Source organism: Ascaphus truei, chromosome 2 (assembly GCF_040206685.1).
Source record: "Ascaphus truei isolate aAscTru1 chromosome 2, aAscTru1.hap1, whole genome shotgun sequence".
In the NCBI taxonomy this organism is placed as follows: Eukaryota; Metazoa; Chordata; class Amphibia; order Anura; family Ascaphidae; genus Ascaphus; species Ascaphus truei.
Window position 1 is genome coordinate 204,290,431 of NC_134484.1, and position 20,834 is coordinate 204,311,264.

The window sequence follows — 20,834 nt, forward strand, 5'->3', positions numbered from 1 at the left end:
GTGTGTATCCCCAAGACACACGGTCTTCTTTTCACTATTCTGGATCCAGGGTCATGTCTAGGGTATGAATGAACCCAGCTAGCTTCAACTCAGCCCTCTTTCCAAAGCACAACAAGTCCTGTATATTTTCTTCACTTTATTTAGGAAAGCAGCAATAAAAACAGGCACTTGTGGATAAAATGTTTGTGTTGGAAAGGTGTATCTCTGTGGATGCTTTGTAGTTAAGGGCAGGTGAAAAGAATTGGCCTTGCCATAGGGGTGTAACATGAATGTACTCACTCTGCCAATGTCAGGAAGTAAAGACAGTGGGTACTACTTGTGACACAGGGATAGGGGTCAGGCCAAACTAACTGTCAGCAGGGACAGGGGGGAATGGGAAAGCCCACTAACTTGGAAGACTGGAGATGTTGCCAGGGCAACCAGGGGTGTGACAGACTGGAAGGAACAAAAGGCAACATAATGTATCCATTCCATCTGCACTGGGAGTGAAACTGCAAGGAAAGTAACATCCAAATACAGCTAGCAGGCAGAACTGCCAAGGAAAGGGGGGGGGGAGGTGAAACAGAGAAGGCAGAAATGGGTATTTCTGTTCCATGACAGTCAAGCAGCTTTGGTTGTGGAGAATTCCAAAAGTGTGATTTGGATCTCAGTTTGCTAAGTTGAAATGTTAGGTTCTTGGAAATGTAACATTCCTGACTCATATACGGTATTTGTCTTTTTGTTTTCTGTCACAGAGAAAAATATCCTCTGTCTGAGAAATTGGGACAGCTTTGTCAAACTTATGCCAAAAAAACAACGCCAAATGATTTACTAAAGAAAAAATTCCCACGGCTTTCATTTATTCACGTGCGTTGACAAGTGGAAAGCTCAATCGACACACACACCACTTATGGGGAAATACCTCAATTATCCACCAGTAAGGGATGCAAAGATGAAGAATGAGGACAAACCACTTTTTTTTAATAATACTCATGACTTGAAGAATTGCCTTAGCGAGCTGCAGGATGTTGGTGTAGTAAGGGAATAGTGTACATGTCTGTAGGGCAAACCTAACTACACTTAATAAAGGGTTATACATTCCGCTCAAATTAATGCTACTCACATTCAGGTGTAAAAATAAAACAAACAAGTCTTTACACACCTGAGGTCCCTAATCCATTCCCCTCACCAAAATAAAAGAGCAGTATATAAAGAAAAAAAAATATTTGTATGGCTTTGTAGATCTACTTGGTGGAGGGAGAATTTTTTATGATGCACTGGGTTGATTTCCTATCAGATGACATCAGAAGGGATGTGGTTAGTTTTCAGGTATGTCAGCATCTTATAGCCCTAACTGCTTACTCCTAAAGCCATATACAGTATGTGATTTTTGGCTACTAGAATATTCACTGTGATGTATTATTTATACATAATATAAATCTCTATCTCTCTCTATTATATATATATATATATATATATATATATATATATATATATATATATATATATATATATATATATCTGAACCCCGTCATAACGCGGTGGTTGGGGTCCATCCATTGCCACCGCGTTCTAACCAAGATCGCGGGGGGGGGAAATAACCACCGCAATGACATACCCGGCATCTGCAGCTCTGCTTCATCAGCTTCCAGGTGGGGAGAGGAGGGGGGGTGTGCACGCGTGCGTGTGTGAAGCAAGCTCTCCCAACAGTGCAGGAGACGCAATGTGTGGTGAAGAGGAGGAGGATCGCAAGCAGGCTGGAGAAAACAGTATGTTTTATAGCTGTCTGTCGGAATCGCCCAGAGCCAGCCCCCTCTCTCCTTCCTTGTGTGTGTGTTTGAGTGTAAGAGGGATCTCAAGCAGACTGGAGAAGTCCGTGTGGTGAAGAGGGGGAGGATCTCAAGCAGTGTGGAGAAGCCAGGATGTGTTGTGTGTGTGTGTATTGTGTGTGATCTAGATTCTGGCACGTCCCTTTGCTGCTGCCTAGAAGCACAAACAACGACCACCCAACATCACACAAGGAGGGTGTTTTGCTTCTCTTCCCTTTCTTGGTTGCAGCATTGTACACATTTTCTTTTTAAACAAAAAAAACAAACAGAGTACAGGCATACCCCGCTTTAAGGACACTCACTTTAAGTACACTCGCGAGTAAGTACATATCGCCCAATAGTCAAACAGCAGCTCACGCATGCGCCTGCAGCACGTCCTGAACAGCAAAGTTGAACTCCTTACCTGCACCGAAGCTGTGCACAAGCGGGGAGACTATAGAGTCTGTTACAAATGCCTTATTTACATCAGTTATGCACGTGTATGGCGAATGCAGTACAGTACATGCATCGATAAGTGGAAAAAAGGGAGTGTTTCACTTTAAGTACATTTTCACTTTACATACATGCTCCGGTCCCATTGCGTACGTTAATGCGGGGTATGCCTGTATATATATATTTTTTTTTATGGGGGGTAAACTTTAAAAGGCAGCAAGCAGGGTGGTTGCCTGGTAACTAGGGTTGGAGTAACACATGGCATTAAAAGGAGCACAGTTTGAGGTAGCATTTCCATCGCAGTGAAGTCAGAGCAGCTGACTCGCCTGCTTGCAGCAAACCGAGCACGTCCTGTCTCCTCCCTCACATACACACTCACACCGAGAACTCCCTGCCTCCTCCTCCCTCACATACACACTCTCACACTGAGCACTCCCTACCTCCTCCTCCCTCACATACACTCTCATACCGAGCACTCCCTGCCTCCTCCTCCCTAAAAAGTGTTTTTGTCACTTTTTTTACCCACCATAACCTTAATAATAGTGGTGATTACCTAGTCTAGTCTCAACCCCGCTTAGCCATTAAGACCAACCTCACACTGATGATACCCATCAAGGTTGAAACATGTCTGTGAGTGGGTTTAATGGCTTTGCATCTCATCGCAGCCTCTGTCTAAAAGCTGTGTTTAAAACAGCATACATTGGCTTGAGGATTTGCTTGTGTAATACGAGCTTGAGACAAAAGGTGGCAATGAGTGCTCATTTGCATGTCATTTCCCAGAATCCCTTGCTGCAGTGGAAGCGCTGTATGCTGGGCGATAATGGGGAAAGACAGGGTTGCAAACCTGTCTAAGACATGCAAATGAACATACAGTAATATTTACAGTTGCTATATATATATATATAGACCATACCGGTTGCAACACGACATCAAGTGACAGCACGCAGGTAAGTAAATCATAAATTTTCTATATTTGATAGAATACACAAAAAACGACGTTTCAGTCCCCCAGTGGTTTTTGTGTCTTCTATCAAATATAGAAAATTTATGATTTACTTACCTGCGTGCTGTCCCTTGATGTCGTGTTGCAACCGGTATCGTATGGTCTGTTATTGCTTTATGGGATAAGCACCAAAACTTATTTACTTGCAAATGGTGTGCCAGCTGTGCACTGGATTCTGGTATATATATATACCACGACTATTAAGGTTATGGTGGGTAAAAAAATGACTAAAACCCTCCACAGTAAAGCATAAAGCAACTGTAAATATTCCTGTATATTCATTTGCATGTCTTAGACAGGTCTGCAACCCTGTCTTTCACCATTATCACCCAGCAAACAGCACTTCCACTGCAGCAAGGGATTCTGGGAAATGACATGCAAATGAGCACACAGTGCCACTTTTTATCTCATGCTCACATTACATGAGCAACCCTTAGTCAATGCATGCTGCTTTAAACACAGCTTTTAAGCAAGGACTTGGGAGATGCAAAGTCAGTTAACCCACTCACAGACATGTTTCAACCTTGATGGGTCTATAGATATATATATAAATATATATCTCATTTCCCAGAATCCCTTGCTGCAGTGGAAGCACTGTATGCTGGGGATAATGGTGATAGGCAGGGTTGCCAACCTGCCTAAGACATGTGATCTTTTTATTTGCTATATGCAATACGGTGGAGGTTTCTTGTTGCCTTTTTCACCCACCATAACTTAAAACGTGATGGTAAACCCTACAGTCTTGAAAATGCAAAGCCAGCAGTACAACCAACTTCACACTGATGATGCCCATTTAGGTTGAAACATGTCTGTGAGTGGTTTCTCTGGCTTTGCATCTGATTCCCATGCTGTGCTTTTAAAGCTGAACATTAGCTTAAATGGGCTCCATGTAACAATGTTTTTTCAGACAAAATGTGAAACGTGTGCTCATTTGCATGTCATTTCCCAGAATCCCTTGCTGCAGTGGAAGCACTGTGTACTGGGGATAATGGTGATAGGCATGGTTGCTGACCTGCCTGAGACATGTGAATGTGCTCACAAGTGATCTTTTTAGTTGCTATATGCAAAAACACAAATAGGAGGGTAATCCAAGGTGAGAGAGGTAAAAAATGGTATTATAACCAAAAATATTGTCCAATAGATCTATTGTGGAGGAGTGACGGATAGTGCAGATGATAAATCACTTAATTCTGTTGTCAATAAGTATAGCGACAAATGAGGAGTGTAAGATAGCCGTGTGAAGTAGGTAAATATTAATACAATGCAGTATCGGTGGCTGGCGGAAAGATATCCTCCGTGATGAAGGATTGCTGAATGACAACAGGCAATGGCAGATATTGGGGATAAAGGAACGGTCTCACCAGATTGTGTAGCCACGATGAACCCCGAGGGGTCCCCGCGTCCCTCCGTCAGCTGCACTGGCAAAAACACGCTGTAAGGTGACCACATGATGCTGATCTGGGTATATATATACAGTGATCGACAAACCCGGTCGCCCACTCGCCAGGCGCGATCGGAAATTGGCCAGTGGCCAGCTACTTTTTTCCCCTGCTCTGGGCATTTTTTTTTAAATAAATAAATAAATAACAACAAAAAAAATATCCTCCTGTCTGATTGGCCCATTGGTCGTGATGCGGAATGGAGCCCTTCTCTGCAGGGGTAAGTAATGGCTGCTCCTGCTCCTCGCGCACACAGTCCCTACCTCCTGCCCGCGCTTCCCCCCTCATCCCCTCAGTCTCCGCTCCTGTCCCCTTGGCTGCTCCCACGGGGCAGGAGATACCAGCGGGCGATCCCCCTCCCCCTCCCGGTTGCCCTCCGGTTCCGCTCCTGTCCCCGTGGCTGCTCGCGCGGGGCAGGAGAGGACAGCGGCGATGTTTCCCTCCCCCTGCCCTCCGATCCCCGCTTTCCCCTCGGTCCCCGTGGCTGTCTCCGCTTCCCCCCCCCCCCCACAAATTTAAAAATAAATAAATAACAAACAAAAAAAATATCCTCCTGTCTGATTGGCCAATTGGTCGTGACACGGAATGGAGCCCTTCTCTGCAGGGGTAAGTAATGGCTGCTCCTGCTCTTCGCGCACGCGGTCCCTGTCTCCTGCAAGCGCTTCCCCCCTCATCCCCTCAGTCTCCGTTCCTGTCCCCGTGGCTGCACGCGCGGGGCAGGAGATGAGGAGATGAAAGCGGGGGATGTCCCCCCCCCCTCAGATCCCACCCCCCCCTCGGACCCGCTTCCCCTCAGCCTCCGTTCCTGTCCCCGTGGCTGCACGCGCGGGGCAGGAGATGCCAGCAGGTGTGTTCCCCTCGGTCCCCGTGGCTGTCTCCGCCCCCACCCCCCACAGAGAGTGTGTGTGTGTGTATGAGAGAGTGTTTGTGTGTGTGTATGAGAGAGTGTTTGTGTGTGTGTATGAGAGAGAGTGTGTGTACGTGTAGGACACCAGAGGTACACCCCACCCCACCCAGTCAGTCATCACCCCACAGCACCCAGTCAGTCATCCCCCCACCCAGTCAGTCTGTCATCCCCACACACAGTCAGTCATACCCCCCCCACCCAGTCAGTCATACCCCCCCACCCAGTCAGTCATACCCCCCACCCAGTCAGTCAGTCATACCCCCCCACCCAGTCAGTCAGTCATACCCCCCCACCCAGTCAGTCATACCCCCCCCACCCAGTCATACCTCCCCACCCAGTCATAGCCCCCCCACCCAGTCAGTCACACCCCCCCCACCCAGTCAGTCATACCCTCCCCACCCAGTCAGTCATACCCCCCCACCCAGTCAGTCATACCCCCCCACCCAGTCAGTCAAAAGTCAGTCATAGTCAGTCATCCCAACCCCCGCCCCCTGCCCAGTAACCCCACCCCAGACAGTCAGTAATCCCCACCCAGTCAGATACCCCGTCACCCCACCCAATCACCCCACCCCCCTAATCACCCAGTCAGTCACCCCACCCCCCCAGTCACCCCACCCCCCAATCACCCCACCCAGTCACCCCATCCCCCCACAGTCACCCTCTCTCCGTCTCTCACCCTCTCTCCGTCTCTCATCCTCTCTCTGTCTCTCACCCTCTCTCCGTCTCTCACCCTCTCTCTCACCCTCTCTCCCCGTCTCTCTCTCCGTCTCACCCTCTCTCTCACCCTCTCCCCGTCTCTCACCCTCTCTCCGTCTCTCACCCTCTCTCTGTCTCTCACCCTCTCTCCATCCCACCCTCTTTCGCCCTCTCTCCGTCTCTCGCCCTCTCTCCCTCTCTCCGTCTCTCGCCCTCTCTCCGTCTCTCGCCCTCTCTCATCCTCTCTCTCTCACCCTCTCTCTCACTCTCTGTCTCACCCTCTGTCTCACCCTCTCTCTGTCTCACCCTCTCTCTGTCTCACCCTCTCTCTGTCTCACCCTCTCTCTGTCTCACCCTCTCTCTGTCTCACCCTCTCTCTGTCTCACAATCCGGATCTGGATATTTTATTTACCCTGTATATCTTAACTGCCCTATTCTACACCCAAATAACCTATACTGCTTTCTTCCAGATCTGACTCAAGCTTCACACGGAAGACATCGGAACCCCACCTAACCCAGAAGACAGGTAGGGAACACATCCCCTCCAATGAATAACATTGCGGGAATGAGGGTACCTGGACATTGAGGGACTGCGGATCAGGTAAGATCCCAGGTGGGATTGCTGCTTTAAATATTGTGAAGCGGGGGCATCCAGGCACTAGTTAAGGGGTGCAGGAAACTAGTCATTCAAAAACAAATGTTCTTACTAGGAATTTATTCAATTTATTTCATTTTTTTTTTAAATGCGGGGCAGGGGGCGGGATTAGAGGCGGGGTTGGGGGCGGGACTAGAGGCGGGGGGGACTAGGTGGCGAGTAGATTTTTTGGTTCGGCGAGTAGACTTTTGGGTGATTTGTCAAGCACTGTATATATAGTGTGCCAGTGCTCGACAAATAATGATAACCAGTCGCCCGTTGCGAGTGGATTTAGGCAGCTGGCGACCCGTGCTGCAGCTCAATGAATCCCCCTGCTCGTGCCAATTTTTTTTTTTTTTTTTAAATAAATAAATAATCCCCCTCCCTGATTGGGTTAAAAAAAAAAGTTAAAAAAATGGCGGCAAATCCTGTGGTCCCGGCGCGCGTGCACAGGGCAAGCAGAGTGTCCTGCCATTTGCGCTGCCTGTTCCCCCCAGCAACCCAGAATCCCCCGCATCCCTCCCCCCCCCACTCCCCACGTGGGACGGAGGGGGAAGCCCAAACCAAGCCCCGCGCGCAACCCAGCCCCCCCCCCTCCGCTCCCCACGTGGGACGGAGGGGGAAGCCCAAAACAAGCGCCGCGCGCGATACAGCCCCCCCCCCCACACACCCTCCCCCCTCCGCTCCCCACGTGGGACGGAGGGGGAAGCCCAAAACAAGCGCGCGATCCAGCCCCCCTGCACCCTCCGCTCCCCACGTGGGACGGAGGGGGAAGCCCAAAACAAGCGCGCGATCCAGCCCCCCCGCACCCTCCGCTCCCCACGTGGGACGGAGGGGGAAGTGCCAACCCAGCTTCCCCCGTTCGCGCCTCCTGCGCCTCGCTTGCTGCCAGGGGGTGTCCGGGGAGCGTGCTGCGGCGTCGGCCGCTTCGGGGGGGGGGACCTGCTGCTGCGGCCCACGCTGCGCTGTGTGTCCCATGTCATGGAGAGGCACCCCAGCCATGTGGAGGGCCCACTGCCGTGCGGAGACCCCACTACTGCCACGTGTGACCCGGTGAGTGTGTGAGTGACAGACTGAGTGTCAGTGAGTGTGTGAGTGTGCCTGTGTGTCTGTGAGTGTGCCTGTGAGTGTGCCTGTGTGTCTGTCAGTGTGCCTGTGTGTCTGTCAGTGTGCCTGTGTGTCTGTCAGTGTGCCTGTGTGTCTGTCAGTGTGCCTGTGTGTCTGTCAGTGTGCCTGTGTGTCTGTCAGTGTGCCTGTGTGTCTGTGAGTGCGCCTGTGTGTCTGTGAGTGCGCCTGTGTGTCTGTGAGTGCGCCTGTGTGTCTGTGAGTGCGCCTGTGTGTCTGTGAGTGCGCCTGTGTGTCTGTGAGTGTGCCTGTGTGTCTGTCAGTGTGCCTGTGTGTCTGTCAGTGTGCCTGTGTGTCTGTGAGTGTGCCTGTGTGTCTGTGAGTGTGCCTGTGTGTCTGTCAGTGTGCCTGTGTGTGTGTGTGTGTGTGTGTGTGTGTGTGTGTGTGTGTGTGTGTGTGTGTGTGTGTGTGTGTGTGTGTGTGTGTGTGTGTGTGTGTGTGTGTGTGTGTGTGTGTGTGTGTGTCTGTGAGTGTGCCTGTGTGTCTGTGAGTGTGCCTGTGTGTCTGTGAGTGTGCCTGTGTGTCTGTCAGTGTGCCTGTGTGTCTGTGAGTGTGCCTGTGTGTCTGTCAGTGTGCCTGTGTGTCTGTCAGTGTGCCTGTGTGTCTGTGAGTGTGCCTGTGTGTCTGTCAGTGTGCCTGTGTGTCTGTCAGTGTGCCTGTGTGCGTGTGTGTCTGTCAGTGTGCCTGTGTGTCTGTGAGTGTGCCTGTGTGTGTGTGTGTGTGTCTGTCAGTGTGCCTGTGTGTCTGTGAGTGTGCCTGTGTGTCTGTGAGTGTGCCTGTGTGTCTGTCAGTGTGCCTGTGTGTCTGTCAGTGTGCCTGTGTGTCTGTCAGTGTGCCTGTGTGTCTGTGAGTGCCTGTGTGTCTGTGAGTGTGCCTGTGTGTCTGTGTGTCTGTGAGTGTGCCTGTGTGTCTGTGAGTGTGCCTGTGTGTCTGTGAGTGTGCCTGTGTGTCTGTCAGTGTGCCTGTGTGTCTGTCAGTGTGCCTGTGTGCCTGTGTGTCTGTCAGTGTGCCTGTGTGTCTGTCAGTGTGCCTGTGTGTCTGTCAGTGTGCCTGTGTGTCTGTCAGTGTGCCTGTGTGTCTGTCAGTGTGCCTGTGTGTCTGTCAGTGTGCCTGTGTGTCTGTCAGTGTGCCTGTGTGCCTGTCTGTGTGTCTGTGTGTGTGCCTGTGTGCCTGTCTGTGTGCCTGTCTGTGTGCCTGTCTGTGTGTGCCTGTCTGTGTGTGTGTGTGTGTGTGTGTGTGTGTGTGTGTGTGTGTGTGTGTGTGTGTGTGTGTGTGTGTGTGTCTGTGAGTCTTCTGCGTGAGTGTGTCTCTGCGTGAGTGTCTGCGTGAGTGTGTCTCTGCGTGTCTGAGTGAGTGAGAGTGAGTGTGTGTCTGTGAGTGTCACCCTCTCCCTGTGTCGCCCTCGCCTTCTCCCTGTCGCCCTCTCCCTGTGTCGCCCTCGCCCTCTCTCTGTCTTTGTCTCTCATTCTCTCTGTGTGTGTTCTGTGTCTCTCTTTTTTTGTCTCTCATTTTTGTGTGTCTCTCATTTTTGTGTGTCTCTCATTTTTGTGTGTCTCTCATTTTTGTGTGTCTCTCATTTTTGTGTGTCTCTCTATTTTTGTGTGTCTCTCTTTTTCTGTGTGTGTCTCTCTTTTTCTGTGTGTGTCTCTCTTTTTCTGTGTGTGTCTCTCTTTTTCTGTGTGTGTCTCTCTTTTTCTGTGTGCGTCTCTCTTTTTCTGTGTGCGTCTCTCTTTTTCTGTGTGCGTCTCTCTTTTTCTGTGTGCGTCTCTCTTTTTCTGTGTGCGTCTCTCTTTTTCTGTGTGTCTCTCTTTTTCTGTGTGTCTCTCTTTTTCTGTGTGTCTCTCTCTGTCTCTCTCTATCTGTCTCTCTCTGTCTCTCTATCTGTCTCTCTCTGTCTGTCTCTCTCTATCTGTCTCTCTCTATCTGTCTTTCTCTATCTGTCTCTCTGGCCGAGTCCATAGAAGGACAGGCCGCGCTGAGCCGTGCGGACGCTCCGCGCTGAGCCACTGCATACTCAATGAGGATGCCTTGAGAGGGGGCTCACACGAGCGTCCGCAGGCGTGCTGAGGCGCTGGAGTGTTTAGCCGACAGCCAAGCTGTTTTTCAGAGCACAGTCGGCTGAAAACATCCAATCAGCGCGGAGCAGCGTCAACGTCACGGTGCCTTGACGTCTCTTTATCTGTCTCTCTCTCTGTCTCTCTCTCTCTCTGTCTCTCTCTCTGTCTCTCTCTCTCCCACTCTCTGTCTCTCTCTCTCCCACTCTCTCTCTCTCTCCCACTCTCTCTCTGTCTCTCCCACTCTCTCTCTCTCCCACTCTCTCTCTGTCTCTCCCACTCTCTCTCTGTCTCTCCCACTCTCTCTCTCCCACTCTCTCTCTGTCTCTCCCACTCACTCTCTGTCTCTCCCACTCACTCTCCCACTCTTCCACTCTCTCTCCCACTCTCTCACTCTTCCACTCTCTCTCTCTTCCACTCTCTCTCTCTCCCACTCTCTCTCTCTCTCTCCCACTCTCTCTCTGTCTCTTCCACTCACTCTCTGTCTCTCCCACTCACTCTCCCACTCTCTCACTCTTCCACTCTCTCTCCCACTCTCTCACTCTTCCACTCTCTCTCTCTCCCACTCTCTCTCTCTCCCACTCTCTCTCTCTCCCACTCTTTCTCTCTCCCACTCTCTCTCTCTCCCACTCTCTCTCTCCCACTCTCTCTCTCTCCCATTCTCTCTCTCTCTCACTCTCCCACTCTCTCACTCTCTCACTCACTCTCCCCCACACACTCTCTCTCTCTCTCTCCCCCACACTCTCTCTCTCTCTCTCTCTCCCCCACACACTCTCTCTCTCTCTCTCCCCCACACACTCTCTCTCTCTCTCTCCCCCACACACTCTCTCTCTCTCTCTCCCCCACACACTCTCACACTCTGGATCTGGATATCTTAACTGCCCTATACTACACTGAAATAACCTATACTGCTTACTTCCAGATCTGACTCAAGCTTCACACGGAAGACATCGAACCCCCCCTAACCCAGAAGACAGGTAACGAACACCTCCCCTCCAATGTATAACATTGCGGGAATGAGGGTACCTGGACTTTGAGGGTCTGCGGATCAGGTAAGATCCCAGACGGGATTGCTGCTTTAAATATTGTGAAGCGGGGGCATCCAGACACTAGTTAAGGGGTGCAGGAAACTAGTCATTCACATCTGGCTTTTTTTTTCTAGATTCGACATTTATACACACACACACACACACACACACACCAAGGACTAATTGTAGTATAATGTAATACAATAAATAAACTAATATCAAAAACGAATGTTCTTACTAGGAATTTATTCAATTTATTTAATTTATGGCTTTTTTTAAAATGCGTGGCTGGGGGCGGGACTAGAGGCGGGGTTGGGGGCGGGACTAGGTGGCGAGTAGATTTTTGGGTGATTTGTCAAGCACTGTATATATATATATATATATATATATATATATATATGCAAATACAACTGTATGCTCATCTGCATGTCTTAGGCAGGTCTGCAACCCCGCCTTTCCCCATTATCACCCAGCATACAGCACTTCCACTGCAGCAAGGGATTCTGGGAAATGACATGCAAATGAGCACACAGTGTCACTTTTTGCCTCAATAACCATTTTAAACATGGTTCCCTATAGGCTTAAGCTTGCTGCATGGTCACAGCTTTGAGCACATCCAGGGTTAAGGTGCATACCCAGAAAACCACCCACAGACAGCTGTTTCGACCTTGATGGGTCTCATCAGTGTGGGGTTGATTTTAACTGGGTATGCAAGAGAGGCTATGGGATAGGCTATACCATAATACTGAGTTAAGTTATGGTGAGTAAAAAAAGTGACAAAAACCCTCCACAGGAAAGCATTATGGTTTAGCCTATCCCATAGCCTCTCTTGCATACCCAGTTAAAATCAACCCCACACTGATGAGACCCATCAAGGTCGAAACAGCTGTCTGTGGGTGGTTTTCTGGGTATGCACCTTTACCCTGGCTGTGCTCAAAGCTGTGACCATGCAGCAAGCTTAAGCCTATAGGGAACCATGTTTAAAATGGTTATTGAGGCAAAAAGTGACACTGTGTGCTCATTTGCATGTCATTTCCCAGAATCCCTTGCTGCAGTGGAAGTGCTGTATGCTGGGTGATGATGGGGAAAGGCGGGGTTGCAGACCTGCCTAAGACATGCAAATGAGCATACAGTTGTATTTGCATATTTGCTTTCCTGTGGAGGGTTTTTGTCACTTTTTTTACTCATATAACTTTTAACTCAGTATTATGGTTTATATATCTCTATCTCTATCTCTATCTCTATCTCTATCTCTATCTCTCTAGTGCCCTCCCGGAGCGTATCTAATACCAGAGGCGCAAGTGAATCTTTGCTGCACGGGACCTTCTGGCAGTACTACACATGTTGGGGGAGTTTGGTGTGGACGTGCACCCCCGGAGTGCCCCGGTATCAGTGGCAGTAAGGTGCTCTAGCTACACAGCACTTTGAAAGCTTTTTCAGTGTCTTCTATGAACTTACGGTGCTATTAGCTACCAGAATATATGTCCTATGCGCATTCTCTATTTTTACCTTATGTGTGGCCATTATTTATATTTTTGATTGTTATTTTTATTAAAAGTTAGTCATTTATGTGATATGGGAGCCGCGCTGTCCTTTTTTGTAATATATATACATATATCTCAAATAAAAAGATCACTTGTGAGCACATTCACATGTCTTAGACAGGTCTGCAACCCTGCCTATCACCATTATCACCCAGCATACAGTGCTTCCACAGCAGCATATTTTGCTATATTCTATACAATGGAGGTTTGTTGTCGCCTTTTTCACCCACCATTTTTATATATATATATATATATATATATATATATATATATATATATATATATATATGTATATATATATATATGTGTGTATATATATATATATACAGTGGTTGACAAATCACCAAAAAATCTACTCGCCACACGAAAAAATCTACTCGCCACCTAGTACCAAACGTGTGCTGCTTGGGCCTATATTTACTCGCCCGGGGGTTAAATCCACTCGCCCGGGGCGAGCAAATGTATAGGTTTGTCGAACACTGTATATATATATATATCTATAGGGAACCATGTTAAAAATGGTTTTTGAGGCAAAAAGTGACACTGTGTGCTCATTTGCATGTCATTTCCCAGAATCCCTTGCTGCAGTGGAAGTGCTGTATGCTGGGTGATAATGGGGAAAGGCGGGGTTGCAGACCTGCCTAAGACATGCAGATGAGCATACAGTTGTATTTGCATATTTGCTTTCCTGTGGAGGGTTTTTGTCACTTTTTTTACTCACCATAACTTAACTCAGTATTATGGTGTATATATATATATATATATATATATATATATATATATATATATATATATATATTCTCTCCCCTAAATATGGGTCTGGCATATCGAATGTTCAGAGGAAGAAACTGAGACCATAACATATTGTGTTTCACACCATAAGAAGAAGATCTTTGATGAAATGATTTCAAATACCCTCCTGTTTACAGTTCGCAGTGCTGGTTATGACATATAGGGGATACATTTACTACGTAGTGCTCTGTCCTTCGACTCCTTCTGAATGGCCCACAAGGTGTGTCTTATAAAATAGCGCCCTTTAATAAACATGGCCCCAAATATTTCCTGCACATGCCACAAGGTTTGTGATCTAGTACAAATATCCACCTATTTACATAAAAATATTATTTCAGGGAAAAGATCAATATGACCTGCCTTCTATTATGGTAACATGTAGACACAGAGTATTCAAAGGGATAATATGAAAGTAAGTACATGTATACTGATCTTAACTGGTCTAATTATGCATTCATCTAACAACCTTTTTGTGCATTATTTGCACATTTATCGTTATTTTTGTATACATTCAGTAATGTGCATCACTAATTCATGCCATGATAACCGCCATGGGGAAGAAAAATGATTACCTGGTTGGCACTTTGTGCAGCAGCGCCCCCCAAGGTCATACTGCTTCTTGTGGTCACAGGAGAGATTGGCGCTGCGCTGAGATAACTGGGGACGACAAGGGAAGATATGAGATCACCAACTATGTTAACGGTTTCCTTTACTCGATATATAAGAACAATACATATACATTTTGAACACAATCAACCGTGACTGAAATATGCCTAATGTTTTTAACGACCAAAACAGACATTTTGGGGCAGGTTCATCAAGTTCTGGTACAGGTTACAGCAGAGGTGGCCAACTTCAGTCCTCAAGGGCCACAGGCGGGCCAGATTTTCGGGATATTCCTGCTTCAGCACAGGTGGCTCCGTCATAATGACTGAACCACCTGTGCTGAAGCACAGACATCCTGAAAACCTGACATGGTGGCCCTTGAGGACGCAAGTTGGCCACCGCTGCTGTAACCTGTACGGGCACTTGATGAACCTGCAGTTAAAACCCCGGAAGCTAGCGATTAACAACATTACGATTTGTATTACTATAAAAAAAGAACAGGACATGCATGCTCAGGTACAAAATACTAACATTATGAGTTAAACTCATAAAGACGTCTGGGAGGATTGCTGCTCTCAGGTGTCTTGTAAGTCTAAGTAATGTGATGACAGTTTTTTAGGGAGTGATTACGTTTAGTCATGCAATAAAAATCTGATATGTAAATCAGGTATTCACGTACTATTCAATAAACTGCAGTGACCAGTGATATATAAGAATTTGTGGAAGTTGAAGGGGAGCGCAACTCAATCCGTGGTTGTATGTGGAATGAAAGAAGACACAAAATAGTGCAACAATGTCTTATGAAGATAATTCAAATTCTGCAGACTTCTATAAAATCAGGACTCACATTTCCTCTGAAAAAATCACGCATGTAGCCCAGACTCAGGTGGGCAGTAGTGGTGAGATAGGTGGGTAATGACAACTCTTCCTGTGCTTCATTACGAAGTTGTCATTACTCACCTATCTCACCACTACTGCCCACCTGAGTCTGGGCTATATGCGTGATTTTTTCAGAGGAAATGTGAGTTCTGATTTTATAGAAGTCTGCAGAATTTGAATTATCTTCATAAAACACTGTTGCACTATTTTGTGTCTTCTTTCATTCCACATACCACCACGGATTGAGTTGCTCTCCCCTTCAACTTCCACACGTTCCAGCAAGAGGGTTTCTTGTGAACCATCCTTCTAAGGGTTTTGAGCAGCATTTCTTTATTTCCACTATTTTTGCACTTGTGTTGCACTTTATACCTTTATTATTGTTTATATATTCACAGTCACATTCTAAGTCACTATTCACTTTGGTTTTTGGTTTTGACTAACATTATAAATCTCCGTTAGAGCGCTGTTTAAAAGGTTTTTTTCACTCCATATATAAGAATTGACAGATACAATCTTGTAGATATGTATTACCTACTTCATGCAGACGTGGAGATGCTTTCCTATGTATATCACAGGATAAGATGCAAACAACATTCAAAACCACATCAATACAAATATTGCAGGTGACTGGTTAAAAGTTCAGTCTCAAATTAGGTGATTGATTACTTTGTAAACCAACATTTTGAAAGATGTAGTAGTGTTTTCATTTACACAGGGGGCTTGAATAGTTCATTTTAATCCACAATAATTTGTACCAACATTTTCAGGTTAAACGATAAAAAAGAATATTGTTAAAATATTTCTTAATTGTTTATTATTTAGGTTTTGAAGAATTAATCATCTAGTTTAAACATATTAATGTCTAAAAACCGGGACAAATGTCACGCATGTGCGAAGAGCGCTTGTCAACCGGTTGCTTGCACGATCGGAGCTTGCCGGTCACGCATGTGCATGAGTGACAGGCAAACGCTGATAGCGCATGCGCGGTCGGAAAGTGCTGACCGCGCATGTGTGTCCAGCGGGATAGAAAACCGGGACAGCACCTAAAAACCGTAACTGTCCTGGCTAAACCAGGACATTTGGTCACCCTACCCATATATGAGGTCACAAACAGATCTTTGGGCATCAGTAGATTCTAAAGGCAAGTGACTAATAGCATCTTAAGCTTTAAGCAGGTTAGGTTGCGTTCTTGCCAATCACGGCGATGACTGTCATGTCATTCAAAACTACGCTGCTAAGTCCATGAGGAGGGGAGTGGAGTGGGGGCAGGAGAGGGCTCAGGGGGAGGGGAGAAAAGGAAGGGCAGAGCATTTCGTGACTATACCCACTACTGCTCTCATTTCTCCCAATGCAGCTAACTTGTGGCAGGGGGAGGGGAGGAGTTTGCATGTGCGTAGCAGGGGCAGGAAATGCCGTGACAGCCACTCCCATCCCCATCCTCATTAAAAAAAGCTTTCATTGTTGTTATCTTTATAATTGATACAGCGTGCAAGTTCTTTTTTGCATGTATCCAGGCTATTTATTTATATTGGAGAGTTGCCTTCATTTTAGAGAGAAAAAAACGATATAGGGCCTCCTGCAGTAAGCAGCGATAAGCCACTTATCGCCAGCTTATCGCCAAAAAAAGCCTACAGAGATTCAGTAAACCCCGATAAGCCTCCATTTTTTGGCGAGAAAAAAAAAAAGCAGCAAACGCAGTGACAAGTCACTTATCCCCAGTTTCTCAAACTCGCTCAATTCTAGTAGCCCCGATCCGCTTATTGAGGCTGATCGCTGCTCTAGAATTGAGATTTCCTCTCCAAATCGTCCCACCAGAAAAAGTTAGCAAGAAGGTGGTGAGAAGCTGCCGAGAAGCGGCGAGACGGCACTTAGAAAAAAAAATGCATTTTTCCTGCATCGGATTGATGCCGGGAGACTCCGGAGCTGATATCTATTAGTATCACCACCGGAGACCCCCGGCATGAATCTGATGCAGAAAAAATGCATTTACAGGCAACTTCATTACTTTAGGGGCTAACCGCTAAAGCAATGAAGGGGTTAACCACCAGTGCCATGCTTATTGTGGGTTGCGGGGGTGGGTGAATGTGGCATTTGGCCCTTGGTGGGTGTTTAGGCCTTGCGGGGGGTGGGGGGGTTGCGGATGGAGTTAACCCCATTCATTACCTTAGCAGTTAAAACCGCTAAGGTAATGAAGGGGTTAACCCCTCCCACTACCACCCAGTAGGCCTAAACACCCATCCTTGGGGCTACTACCCCCTTCACCCACCCTGCTACCCACAATAAAGAAAAATACATAGTCCTACTACCCACCTCCTAGGCCACCAATAACCATTACAATATGTAATAAACACCAATACACAACCCACCCACGCCCTGTGCCCCCACATAAAACCATTATTTATTTTTTATACACAGGATTAATACCACAGGCTGGCAGGGGTCCGCGAGTGTTTGGGGGCCCTCGGGTGGTCCGCGTGGAACCCCGCTGGCCTGCTGTACCATTCGTGTTGTAAAAAAAAATAAAGATGGCCTCCATTTCAATAAATACACCTCCCCACCAAACTCATACAGTACAGTAATGTGCAAAATAACTATTATCCAGATATGGATAATAGAACATTTGCCCATTATTAAGCAAAACATTAGTCAGCCAGCATAAATAAAGTAAATAAAACCGTCCTACGTACCCCTGTCATTATGAAGGGCGTTCTCGTCAGCATACTGCAGGGCCATGTCCTCTGTTGCCAGAAAGAATACATAAAAAATACAATCTAATGGCCCCTAACCGCTTAATCAACTAGAATATGAGAAGTATTATCTTACTCTATTCCTTACCTCAATAACAATAACAACCACCCTTTTAGAAATTTTAGTTTATTACACTCATTGTATATATTCTCATTATTGCGTCGATGTTCTATATATTGATAAATAAAACTTTATTATTTTGGCCAATTATAGGCTTTTATTAGTAATTGTCCTCCTACAATGCTAGGAGCATTTACTATTTGGAAATCTGTACTAAAATAACCAATCTAGACGATTAAGTCTGGGAGTAATTAACCCCATCACAATATGACAGTCCTTTGAGTGTAGCAAATAGGGACCATTAGGAGATCCTGTGACTCCTATCTTTGTGTTTTAGTTCAGAATATTTGTCCCTATGTGCACGGGCTGTATATATTAGTTTCTGATTACGATATAATTAGGTGAGCGGTTTACCATTTGTTGTATGAGTTGCAGCTTTCTACAGACCAAGTGGTCTATTTACAATCACTTACAAGATTTTTACAACAGATACTAACTAATCTGCTACAACAGACTTTGGAGTTTGCCCAGCCTTGAGAACAAGCTGTATTTTGCAGTGTACACAACACAATGGACCACATCCAAGTTGTACAAGAAGAGATTTCCCGAAGTAAAGAATATGCTCTATCACTCATTTTAGGATTCGTAGATTATGAAAAAGCATTTTATTTTGTTTAAACTTCATGGAGAAGATAAGGTGTTGAAGAAGCGTACTTTAATATTATAAGAAACATTTACAGTATGAGAAGGCTACGTCAACCATTAGATTGTGACATGAATGCAAAAGCACAAAAAGGGTAGGGAAGCGTGACCGTCAACGCCATGTCGCCATAGCAATACACAGCAATACTTAAACAATTGGTCAAGACATCAGAATCAATTGTCACCTATGATTTGTGGGTGACATTGTTATTTTTGCTACAAGTTCAGAAGACAAACAGCAACGAATCAGTAAGTAAGAAGGTGGGCCTCCATATGAATCTCAGCAAGACCAAAGTGATGTCAATAAATGTATCAATTCTACAAAGATCAAAATAAATGGAATAGCACTAGAAGTAGTCAAAGACAATGTCTACCTTTGCCAGCAAGAATCAATGGATGGGATTCTAGCGAAAAAGATCAATATGAGAATGAAGATGGCAGGGTGCGCATTTGTACAAAACAAGACAATCTTTCCATTGTGCCTCAAAAGTAAAGTGTTCGACCAGTGTATCCTGCATGTGCTTCAGTATCAAGGGTTAGATACAATTTCACTACGTCTTATAGTGCTTGTATTGTATTGTATTGCTGGTGCTGGCATGAGATATGAGCAGGGACCTGTTCACTGCCTTTGATGCATGTATAGCAAAAAGAACGATAATCTCCGCTGCACACAGATTGAAGTTATTCATAGGATATGATAGGTCATCTTTTTGATCATATTTATTTTGTAGGTAGCCGCCAGGCACAAAGTTTCATATACAGCCTGACGAAGGGGTTCACCCGCCGAAACGTTGTGCCTAGTCATTACCTATCAAAAAGATGAATTAATCATATCCTGTGAGTGACTTCAGTCTGTGTGTGGCAGACATTATTGTTCTTTTTACCTGTGCTTCAGAAAATGGAGACATATGGAGAAATATGTATGCTGGGTAAAACGGACTTTAACTCAGAGACTGGAAAAACAATGAATGGGTTGAGAAGCTAATGAAAGTCAGTGACGTCTTCACACGAGTGAAGAAATTGAAATAGCAGTGGGCCGGACATATTGCCGCACATATTGCAAGAAGAAAAGACAATCGTTGACCAAAGATGATACTCAACTAAGATCATTGGGGTGGCCCTCATTCAGCATTGGATCGACATGGGCTGAAGATGATGATATTATATTATACATATATACAGCTCAACCCCGTTAGAGTGCAATACGCTACAATGCGAATCTAAGCGTGGCTCCCGTTTTTTAAAAAGCTAAGGTTAGGAGTACTTAGAAGGCAGTTTACTGAGTATGGGCAGCTGTGAGTGGGGACTAATCAGTGAGGCAGGAATCAATCCCTCTACAAGAACCAAGGGGCTGGGGCACCGAGGAATGTCATTCATGCAGAAAATAAGTTTGGTAGGGAGGGCTAGGCGGAAGAGAAAGACCAGGCATCCCTATGAAAAGAAAGTAAAATAAACAGTACCACAAAGAAAACAAAAGCCCTCTAACAATGGTCCTCCTAACGCTTGAGTACGGGGGAACTTTAGTGGGAGAGCATATCACAAAAATCTCATCAAAGGACACCCTGCACACTAGTAAATATTCTAGAGGAGAGCACAGCAGGATCAAACACTAGGAACAAGCATAACAAGGGAATGGAAATGAGAACAGGGGAACAATCACACTGTACCTCCGCTGGGGGCGAGGAGAGGGGGAGCTGGCTCCGGGCCGGGGGACTCAGACAGACAGCTGATATCCCTGCTTCTCCAGACTGCATGAGAGCCCCCCCCCCTCGCATTTACTGTGAGATTTCCTAGGATTCCCTAGTTTTTACCCAGGCAAGTGTTCTAATACTTCTGGCACCTCACTATGAGTCTCAGAGCTTTCTCAGAGCCGGTTTGCCTCCATCATAACCGTGCTTACTGAAGTTTTTAATATTGTTTAGATGCTTATTGTACAGTTAAGTTGTACGTATGATATGCATTTTTCATTATATAAGACAAAGTATATATACTGTATGTTGTTCCCAATTGGGGACGTTGAATTCTCCACTATGGGGAGAATATAGCGAGTCCCCCTCCTTACTTCCAGTGAGGGGGGAACTTCTGGAATGCCCGCCGGAGCTCTGTGCTGTATCGGAAGTGTGGTGGTGGCCATCTTGATTAGGTGCGCATACGCAGTAAGGCAAGGTGGCGCATGCACAGGCAGGTAGTGCGGCAGCCATTTCAGATTTGGCGCCGCATACACTACAGTGGGAATATATGTCCCAGAATCCTCGGGGTGAGATTCAGGGAGAAGAGTAGGATATAGGATATCTTTGGCGCGCAAAAACCCTGCGAGTCAGTCTGATGGAGGGAGCAGTGCCCCTGTACTAGGCTTAGGCTTGCTCCCTTAGCCTAA

General features: G+C 46.4%; 1 protein-coding gene across 3 annotated transcripts in view; it reads right to left on the bottom strand.

Moving 5' to 3' along the window:
* The window catches only part of TNFRSF11A (TNF receptor superfamily member 11a), a 137,588-nt gene that overhangs the window by 82,864 nt on the left and 33,890 nt on the right, over window positions 1-20,834 (bottom strand). For 2 of the 3 annotated variants that reach the window (XM_075585863.1, XM_075585861.1), the window contains exon 2: window positions 14,035-14,119. The exons of the other annotated variant lie outside the window; for it this stretch is intronic. In XM_075585863.1, coding sequence (XP_075441978.1) covers window positions 14,035-14,119 — 85 coding nt within the window. The remainder of the gene's footprint in view (window positions 1-14,034; window positions 14,120-20,834) is intronic. 3 annotated transcript variants of the gene reach the window in all.